This window comes from Oncorhynchus nerka, linkage group LG21 (genome assembly GCF_034236695.1).
Source record: "Oncorhynchus nerka isolate Pitt River linkage group LG21, Oner_Uvic_2.0, whole genome shotgun sequence".
NCBI lineage: Eukaryota > Metazoa > Chordata > Actinopteri > Salmoniformes > Salmonidae > Oncorhynchus > Oncorhynchus nerka.
In genome coordinates, this window is record NC_088416.1 from 9361634 (window position 1) to 9372662 (window position 11029).

The window sequence follows — 11029 nt, forward strand, 5'->3', positions numbered from 1 at the left end:
GAAATTTGGCTTGACACATAAAACCCTCACTATCTTTTACAGATGCACAATTGAGAGCAATCTGTCAGGCTGTATCACCGCCTGGTACGGCAACTGCACCGCCATCAACCGCAAGACTTTCCAGGGGGTGGTGCTGTCTGCACATGCATCACCGGGGGAAAACTACCTGCCCTCCAAGACACCTACAGCCCCGATGTCACAGGAAGGCCAAAAAGATCATCAAGGACAACAACCACCCGAACCACTGCCTGTTCACCCCACTAACATCCAGAAGATGAGGTCAGTACAGGTGCATCAAAGCTGAGACCAAGAGACTGAAAAACAGTTTCTTTCTCAAGGCCATCAGACTGCTAAACAGCAATCACTAACTCAGAGAGGCTGCCGCCTACATAGAGACTCAAATCACTGGCCACTTTAATAAATGGATCACTAGTCACTTTAAACAATGCAACTTTACTAATGTTAACATATCTTACATTACTCATCCCATATGTATATGCTGTACCTTAAACCATCTATTGCACCTTGCCTATGCCACTCGGCCATCGCTCATCCATATATTTATATGTACATATTCTTATTCCATCCCTTTAGATTTGTGTGTATTAGGTAGTTGTTAGATTACTTGTTAGATATTATTGCACTGTCGAAACTAGAAGCACAAGCCTTTCGCTACACTCACGTTCACATCTGCTAACCATGTGTATGTGACCAATAAAAAGTCATTTGATTTGATTTAAAGACTGACTCAAAACTCAGGATTGACAGTGACTCCTCTGCTTCACCACTGGTACTGCGTCGCACCAAACGGCGGGCGTCACAAACACCAGTAATCTTCAACTTCAATTGCCCCATCTCCACACTTAACGCTTCACCAGAAATCAAGCCTTACAATGGTGCCCTGTTGCTAAGAGCAAAGCAAGAAACAGATCTGGACCCAAGTTAGGTAACACAGAGCGCCCGCTCCCTCTGGTCAGAAGAAACACAAACAAATATCACAAGTCCACCATGGGTTACTTTAACTGATTCAACGGCACCCACCCTGAAACAACAAATGGATCTGCCAAAAGGCAAGGATCCACTTTATCCAAAAAGGTCACTCCTACTGGACCAGACTCTTCTTTATCATGTCCATTGATGCCAGGCTCGGGCGCCAAGCTTTTCACCACACCTTCCACCTCACTTAACTCGCCCTTATTCACTTCCATTTCCCCTCCAAAACTCAGTCTGGCACCTAACTGGTGTGGCATAATAAGTAGTTGATTAAACAGCATGATCATTACACAGGTGCACCTTGTGCTGGGGGCAATAAAAGGCAACTAAAATGTGCAGTTTTGTCACACAATGCCACAGGTGTCTCTAGTAGTTTTGAGGGGCGTGCAATTGGCATGCTGACTGCAGGAATGTCCACCAGAGTTGTTGCCTGAGAAATAAATGTTAATTTCTCTACCATAAGCTGCCTCCAACGTCGTTTTAGAGATTTTGGAAGTACTTCCAACCGGCCTCACAACTGCAGACCACGTGTAAACACGCCAGCCCAGGACTTCCACATCTGGCTTCTTCACCTGGGGGATCGTCTGAGACCAGTCACCAGGACAGCTGATGAAACTGGGTTTGCACAGCCAAAGAATTTCTGCACAAACTGTCAGAAAATGTCTCAGGGAAACTAATCTGTGTGCTCATCGTCCTCACCAGGGTCTTGACCTGACTGCAGTTTAGCGTCGTAACCAACTTCAGTGGGCAAATGGTCACCTAAAATGGCCACTGGCATGCTGGAGAAGTGTGCTCTTCAAGGATTAATCCATTTCAACTGTACCGGGCAGATGGCAGTGTGTATTGCGTCGTGTGGGCGAGCAGTTTGCTGATGTCAACGTTGTGAACAGAGTGCCCAATGGTGGCGGTGGGGTTATGGTACGGGTAGACATAAGTTACAGACGATCACAATTGCATGTGTTATATCTGGAGTATTTATCCTGTCTTATTCAGTGTCCTGTGTGAATTTATGTATGCTCCCTCTAATTCTCTTTCTCTTTTCTCAGAGGACCATGCCTCAGGACTACCTGGCCTGATGACTCCTTGCTGTCCCCAGTCCACCTCGTCGTGCTGCTGCTCCAGTTTCAACTGTTCTGCCTGTAGGAGCACCCGGAAGTAAAGCTGGCTATGTCACTTCCGTATGGACAAGAAAATGATACAAGTCTTCATCCATTATCTTACGTTCTTTTACCTCCTAACGATTATACTTGTGCAATTAGGAATGTTTGCTATAATAATTATTTTGTGTCCTGATGTAATTGTTTTAATTGAATATCCACTAAGATAAAATGCTGGATGAGTAATCAGAATAGAACAATGAACCACCACAACTTCAATTGAATTGTTTTATTTGAAGGCCCATGCATGACCCCCAGGTAAGATCTTAACATATCACTTTAAAACATATCACTAACTCAAAATCTGCATTACTTAGTAAAAATAAATTACTGAGGAATGTAACAAATAAAAACAGTCAAGGAGAGGTGCACCCATTAAAGATGCACTTCAACAGCCCCCTTGGGACTCATTTCAATGCTTGGGGTTACTGAAGAATTCCAACCCTGCTGTAAGCAAAAAAAAGTTAAACAGTACAAAGGATAATATTCATATAAGATTTAAAAGACAAGAGGGGAAAAAAGGGTGGTTCCGTTGTGAATTGTGCGCACAATCTACACCTTGTCAGTTACTGTGGGAAAGGAGGAGGCATAGAGTAGGGTACCATGGGTAGGGGTTGTTGGGGCTGCTGCGCCTGTGGGTTAAAAGGAAACGGCGGGCGACCCATGCCGTTTTGGGTGGCCGCCTGTGCGGCTCCAAACTGTGGAGGGGCCTGGAAGTTCTGGCCACCGAACGCACCCACCTGATTGGTGGCGCCGAAGCTAGCCTGTCCGTTGCTGCTGTAGCTGTTGCCGTAGCTACCGCCAGAGCTGGCGCCCTTGTTATAGGTGCTACCCCCGTAGCCCCCTCCATTTTGGGTTTTTGCGCCAAAGGCACTCTTTGGTCCCCCACCGAACCCCCTGTCGCTATCCTTGTCCCTGTAACTACTACTACCACCACCACCACCACCACCACCACCGTAACTCCTCCCCCCAGAATACCTATCTCGTCGGTCATCCCTAAAGCCACCTCTTCCCCCCCCTCCACGACCTGGAAAACAAGACAAAAACAAGAGACAGGGCAGTGATGAGACTGATAGCAGTGATGGGTGGCGTGAAGACATTTAAACTAAAATGATAGTTGACAAATAGGGTGAGAACAAGGTGGGTCATCTTGGCATTTTTTTTAAAGAACCCCTGCCCCAAAACCCTTCAAATAGATTTCTTATGTCTGCAGATGTAACCACAGCCTTGTTCCCGTCTCACCCGCCATAGGAATTACCTCCTCTGGCCTCCGCCATCTGGAGAAGCTTGGGGTTGATAGCCTGGTTAGCTTCGCGGAGCACAGCTATGAGGTCACTGGCCTGTTTCATGTTGTTGGGGGTGAAGAAGGTGTAGGCAGTGCCCGTTTTTTGACTGCGGGCCGTGCGTCCAATGCGGTGGATATAGTCCTCAGAGGAGTTAGGATAGTCATAATTTATGACAAATTTCACATCCTCCACATCTGTAAAGTGTTGCAGTGTGGCAAAAAGGACGCCATACAGGATTTTGCACACCACAACAGCCAGACCAAAGGACAAGGTTAGCATATAGAATGGAGAGCTAAAAGGTTCCAGACTGGAGACTTAACTGAGCTGCAAAGAACAGGGTTAACCAACACAATCCAAGAAATACAAATACTCCATGGGAATACTACTGTGGGAAGAGAGAAACGAGATGCACACTCCGTTTGCTTACCATATCAAAAAATGGCATTCTCCCTCCCTTTTTTAACCAGGGGAGGAAAAGAACTGGATTTGAAGTCTTACCATTAAGGAGTATGCATTCACTAGTCCTTTCCCAATGCAGCGAACTCCCCCACAAATTGTCAAGTGACATCCAGGAGCTTCTACGCAGTAGGGCCGCTATGTGCACTGTTGCCTCCTCGTGTGCCAATATAGGACCTTTCAGTTGGTATGGGTTCTGAAGGTCCTTTTTCCCAGTACACACTCATGAGAAGCTTGCTAATAAAGGCCTCACTGCACGTCTTGCCAAGACCGAATAGACCAAGTACTAATTTGAGGGGGGACCCAAAAAAGGCAAAAATGAAAAAGGCCCAAGTATTGACCCCTGTGGTGCCCCTCAGAGAGCATAGAGCACCCCATCAGTCTCGTCGAGGCAAGATCTTCCCAGAAGCCAGTGTTCGTTCACTTGAGAAAATGTCTCTCGTTGGCAGGTCTCGACATGACTTTTAAAAAGCAGGCGAGGGAGGAACTTTGGTTTTTGAAGCTCTTCTATTTCACTTTCTCTAGATGTTCCCATAGCCCCTTAAACACATGTGCCAGTTTCTCATCAATTTCGATTCGACAACAGTAAGTTGAAAACTGCTCTCTCCATTTCAAGAAAACCAGTGCTTTGAGGGAGAAAAAAAGAAATATAGCAATGGAAAGCTGTGACATTTGCAAAACACCCATTATTTTTTCGGGGACAAGCTCCGTAACTAACAGATCGCTCCAAATCTCAAACAGTGACTTGCAATACAGTGCCCTCTACAAAACGCATGCAAGGCAAATGGTCACGTCAAGGGTTTGTTTTTGTGTGTGTAACGTTTGAGTTGGAAACGTCTCGACGAAGGCATTTGTCAGGTAAAATCCATGGACAGAGAACAAATAATGTCAAGTATAAAAAATAAAAAAAAGATATCAGAAACGAGGCTTAGCCACACTGCCTTTTGACTTGAGGATTACTGGCACACAGAGCTTTCACCTCTCTAGGCCCACTGGGTGGCAGCCAGTTGGGCAACTTCATTTCCAATATGTCCTCCTTCCCCCTCGAGGCCTGGAACTTGTCATGCCTAGGCCCTGCCACAAAGACTGCACCTTTAGGTGAGAAAAACTCAGAAAATGCATAGAAGTTAAAGAAAGCCAAAACCACTTTCTTTAAAAAAGTGAAAATATTGAGGAAAACAACCAGAGGGTTTAACCAAAGCCATACTGACCTAGACCGCGGGAGGCCACGTCGGTGGCGATGAGGATGGGGGCCTTGCCGTATTTGAACTCTGTGGAAAAAGACTTCAGTTAAATATGGCTGGGGGCAGTATTGAGTAGCTTGGATGAATAAGGTGCCCAGATTAAACTGTCTTCTACTCAGGCCCAGTTGCTAATATATGCATATTATTAGTAGATTTGGATAGAAAACACTCTGAAGTTTCTAAAACTGTCTGAATGATATGTGAGTATAACAGAACTCATATGGCAGGCAAAAACCTGCGAAAAAAATCCAACCAGTAAGTGGGAAATCTGAGGATTGTAGTTTTTCAACTCTTTGCCTATCAAATACAGTGTCTATGGGGTGAAATTGCACTTCCAATAGATGTCAACAGTCTTTAGAACCTTGTTTGATGCTTCTACTGTGAAGTGGGGGCGAATGAGACAGAGGTCTGCCAGAAACGCATGAGCTGACCAAGCGCATTCACATGATAGATATACAATGGAACTCAAGTTAACTACAGACAAAGGAATTCTCCGGTTGGAACATTATTTTAGATTTATGTTAAAAACATCCTAAAGAGTGATTCTATACACCGTTTGACATGTTTCTACGGACTGTAGCGGAACTTCTTGACTTTTCATCTGGACCTAGTGATCGCACGTCATGAGTTTGGATTACTGGACTAAACGCGAACAAAAAGGAGGTATTTGGACATTATCGAACAAAACAAACATTTATTTTTGGTGGAACTGGGATTCCTGGGAGTGCATTCTGATGAAGATCAAAGGTAAGTGAATATTTATAATGCTATTTCTGACTTCTGTTGACAACACAACATGGCGGATATCTGTTTGGGTTGTTTTGGTCTCTGAGCTCTGTAGTCAGATTATTGCATGGTGCGCTTTTTCGGTAAAGCTTTTTTGAAATCTGACACAGCGGTTGCATTAAACGAGTCCATAACATTGCCGTGACAAAAAAAAGAAATATATTTCAGACATACCATTGAGAACCCAGTCCCTCTCCTGCTGGCTCTTGTCTCCGTGGATACCCATTGCTGGCCAGCTGTAACAGACAAACATGGACATCAGAGGCATGACTCATTACAAGGAGAATGACATTCCAGTTAAATGAGACACTATTGCGATGACCCTTACCCATCTCGTCTCATCCTCCTGGTGAGCTCATCGCAGCGTCTCTTGGTCTCGGTAAATATGATGGTCTTGTTCTCCTTCTCGCTCATGATCTCTTCGAGCAGCCGGAGGAGTCTTAGTTGGAAAGACAAGAGACCGGGTTCAAAATTGGCATGACTCACTTTATCCTGGACGAATTAATGACCAATTGAAGAGTTCTTCCGTTTGAATTCCTTCAATTATGAAGCAGTGTAAATGTGACGTTTGGCTTTGCGGAGGAGGAATGTGTCACTCACTTGTCATCCTTCTCTCCGTCGTTGCACACGTCCACTATCTGCAGGATGTTGTGATTGGCGCTGAGCTGCAGAGCGCCCACGTTGATCTGGACATACTGCTTTAGGAAGTCCTCAGCCAGCTGACGCACCTCCTTGGGCCAGGTGGCACTCCACATGAGGGTCTGACGATCCGGCTGAGAGAAGAACAGAGAAAACAGATGACTTGGTATTTCAGCAAATCCTTCAAGCAGTCTAATGGCTGATCCTACAGGAAAACCGAATCAAATTTTATTTGTCACATGGGCCAAATACAACAGATGTAGATTTTACCGTGAAATGCTCACTTACAAGCACTTAACCAACAATGCAGTCCAAGAAATAGAGTGAAGAAAATATTTAATAATTTATATAAAGTTACAATAAAATAAACAATACCAAGGCTATATACAGGGGCTAGCGGTATTGAGTCAATGTGCAGGGGTACTGGTTAGTCGAGGTATGTAGACTCTGCAGTGATTTGTCAAAGTCCAATGGGAATTCTGCCAATTGAAATGAGCTGCAAGTATTGAGCAAGTCTGCAAATCATTGCGGGAATGAGCCTTTATACTGAAGAACTCTCGCCAAAGGAATTGCGTTGAGCCAAAGCCACATACTCTAATTTGGTCCACAATTTTGCGGATTTGGGGCTCGAAGCCCATGTCCAGCATACGGTCAGCCTCGTCCAGCACAAGGTAGGTACACCTGCGAAGGTTGGTCTTCCCAGCCTCCAGGAAGTCAATGAGACGCCCTGGGGTGGCAATACAGATCTCAACACCTGGGGGGGGGGACAGACAACACTCACTCAGATGTCTGCCTCTGTCACCAAAATTATTTAATACAGAACCAACGTACTCAGAAAACAAATGAGCGAAAAACAAAGTGGTGGATAGATACCTCGCTCAAGGTCCCGAATCTGGGGTCCTTTGGGGGCTCCACCATAGACGCAGACTGACTTCAGACGGGAGGCCCTGCCGTACTCAGCTGCAACCTGCTGCACCTGCTGGGCCAGCTCACGGGTCGGGGCCAGCACCAAACACTGAGCGACAAAGATGGAGACAAGTGTTATTCAGCAGGAATTGTCCTGTAAAAACTAAGGATGTTCTCTAGTCAAGAGGCTTATGGTGTACTTACTATAGGTCCGTCTCCATGCTCCAAGAATGGCTGGTGTTGAATGTGCACGATTGAAGGCAGCAGATACTGGGGGGAGGGGGGGTTAAGCTTGGTTCATCTGCACAAATATGTACCAGAAAGATGCTACCAAGAGTAGTTTTAAAACAATGTACTTACAGCAAGGGTTTTACCAGAGCCTGTCTGGGCGATGCCCACCATGTCTTTGCCACTGAGGGCCAGAGGCCAGCCCTGAGCCTGGATAGGTGTTGGCTCAGCCCAACCTTGTTTGGCAATCACATCCATCACATAATCTGAAAAATACAAAGTTCGATCACATATGAGATTCAATTCCACCATCTTATACAACCAGCTTGTTCTTAAGCAAAGTTGGAAGACAGGTTTTACTCACTTGGAAAATTGGCCTCATGAAACTTCATCATTGGCTTGGGGCAGTCTCTGCCTTTCACTGTTACTTCTTTACTTCTCAGGTAGTTCTCCACCTCTTGCTGCAAGGACACATAAAAGGTTGTTCATTGGCAAAGACCATTTGAATCAAAAGGTGAAGACCATACACTCAAATCACATGGAAAGAACTGCCTGGGTCACTTACAGGTGGTCTGCGGGTCACATCCGGGTGCTCCTGGTAGAAGTTCTTCTCAAACTTTGGGAGCTCATCCATGTTCCAGTGTTTTTTACGCAGTCTTTCACCTGGGTTGCCAAATTTCCCCTGTGGGGGTCCACCCCTACTGCCACCACCGCCGCCTCCAAAACGAGGTGCACCTCCATACCTGAAATAGTAGGGGGAACAACCTAATATTAGATGACTGAGCATACAGTGGATGCTGTGTTGAAGTCAGATAGTTATGCCAGCTACATTGCAGAGCTGAAACCCCACATTCCCCTATGAGTTTGCATGGCTTGATGAGTACTACAACAGCTAACGTTACCTTGATAAAAGTTAGGTTCCTTTAGTCTAATATTTGGCTAACGTTACTCCTTAGTGTATATTTATGGGCAAATTGGCTCTGGAAGCCAAGCACTCCATCTACACGTTAATTGGTTAAAGAAACAAATCCACCTACTTTAATATCACAGTTTATTTTCCTTTTGTGAAATTATTTTAACTGTAAACCGTTGCAGCATACAGTATTTTCTTTAGCGACAACACGTTTGTGACGTCAGTCTCCCGTTTACACAGGTGCCTGAGACGCAGACAGCTAATTAGTGCAGGTAGTCCACACCCCCTCTTCCGTAAACAAGTACTGTAACATGGCCGTGTGGGACCCCTAACCCAATAAATATGTGTATCAATTTCGCCGATATTAAAGATAAGGTCCTTATGCTTCCAAACCCGTACCGCAATCTATGCGTGTTTATGTTCAGACCGATCGTCGTGGCTCTTATCTTAACACTCCCCTACAGAACGACGCCTTCATTTAATGATTTGTGTAATGAACTGAGAGCCACGAACAAGGGCTTACACATGCAAAGACGTGGTAGGTCTAACTACATAAGTTTCTGCGTCATGTTTGAACCAGTTTCGCTGCCATTTTAATTCCGGACGGTAGAGGAACAAAGGGAACCGGCCGGCATTTTGATTCGAAACAATTTGCCACATTTAAGATTAGCAAACATTCCAAGGTTCTTACCTAACCAACATCACATACTATATTGTATGCGCCGATGTGCAAGCGTAGTGGATATCGTTATTATATCAAATATAGCATAGGCCTCAGAATCTCCCATTGCTAACGTGCGTTATACATAGCTAACAAATGTTAACGTTAGGTGCCAGCTAAACATTTGCCCGACCTGCTTGTTACATCAATTAGATCAGGCAAAATGTTATTTAACAATTGATTAGGGTTCGAAGAAGTCGCATTAACATTGCGCATCTAGCCAAAGCCAATGGCAGGGATAAACAAAACGTAACTAGCTAGCTACAGTACCGCGTTAAAACTAACCATCGCACCGTCTTTTCCTAGCTAACGACGTTAGCTAAACAGACTCGCGTTACTTACCCCCTGTCTCTGCCACGATCTCTGTCGGAAAATCCGGGCATGATTATGCAGAGTATGAAAGTAACAGACTGTATCTACGTCTATATCTCTAAACCAATCTATGATAAATACAAGTGGATAATCTACAAGTGCGACACACGAAAATAGAACTGCCGGGGACACAAATGTCAGTCAAACGGTGTACTAGCTCATAACACATTGGAACATATCAACGCGCCTGTGTCTGGTACTACTTTTTCTCCTTATTTGGTCACGGAAGTTAGTTGATTGGCAGTTTGTGACGTGATTATTAACCCATTTTTACAGTAACCTTCATTACTTGAGACAAATTAAGTACTGATGTATTAACTTATTCAACATGGACAACTTATAAATCATTTTAAGAATGAATGCAGGTAGTAGACGCAACATTGTGTTTACACAGGAACGCTACATTAGCTACAACTTCTACTCAATAGTCTGCTGAAAGAAGCAACAATACAATTTCCCCAAATATGTACAAAAGCAAATATTGATCACCCCCAACGTTTGCAATGAACACCTATCTTCAAATCAAATTTGCCCAACGTTCATTTTAATGCAGTCAGCATATAATGGATACCAAAGACAGGCAGAAACTGCTTCTCTAATAGAAAACCCAGATCCCACTTGTTGGCGACGTTAAGGCGACTTTGGCTAGCTAAACTCATGCGCAGAAACACACGTCATCGTTTTAACGGACTGCGCATGTGCATGCAGTCAAATCGAAAGGCACTCCTTCCATATACAATGTTTGTTTTACGAAAATGAAAAAGTGTCTGTTTGTCACTTTCAAGAGGTTGGAGTAATAACATGTTCAACTACTTAAGACATTGGCTCGAATCTAGATTATGCCTTTATTTCTAGAAAAATAACAACTAAGGAATCATTTTTCATAGACCCAGGTTTGTCACTTTCAAGAGGTTGGAGTAATAACATGTTCAACTACTTAAGACATTGGCTCGAATATAGATTATGCCTTTATTTCTAGAAAAATAACTAAGGAATCACTTTTCATAGACCCAGGTTTATTCGACAAAAGCAATGTTTCCCCCCCCAAAAAATGTGCAACCTGTAATGAAACTGTTGCGGTGGGACAATGATTCTCTACAATGACTGCTTGTTTTGTCACATAAATTGAAATAAGGCGAACTATTAGAATTTAAATGCACCCTAGCAGGCAATGTTTCTATTTTGGGAAAGTTTTACCACATTTCCTTTAAAAACAGCTCATACATATTTTTGTACATCAATTTATACACATAAAAACGGCATTTGAATAGTACATTTAAATTTGTTTTAAAAAGTACATGTTGAAAACAATAGAAACAACCATGAAT

The 11029-nt window shown here is 44.0% G+C and overlaps 1 protein-coding gene across 1 annotated transcript; it reads right to left on the reverse strand.

Annotated features, from left to right (window-relative positions):
• Positions 1-2364: 2364 nt before the first annotated feature.
• LOC115103811 (probable ATP-dependent RNA helicase DDX5) lies at positions 2365-9866 on the reverse strand. The gene is made up of 13 exons (XM_029624771.2): positions 9672-9866; positions 8261-8438; positions 8060-8156; positions 7828-7961; positions 7672-7737; positions 7435-7576; positions 7155-7315; positions 6523-6695; positions 6251-6361; positions 6097-6158; positions 5104-5163; positions 3409-3630; positions 2365-3177 (listed from the first exon to the last, which is right to left on the reverse strand). The coding sequence occupies exons 1-13, from the start codon at positions 9710-9712 to the stop codon at positions 2717-2719; spliced, it is 1908 nt and encodes a 635-aa protein (XP_029480631.1). The 5' UTR covers positions 9713-9866; the 3' UTR covers positions 2365-2716.
• Positions 9867-11029: the final 1163 nt, after the last annotated feature.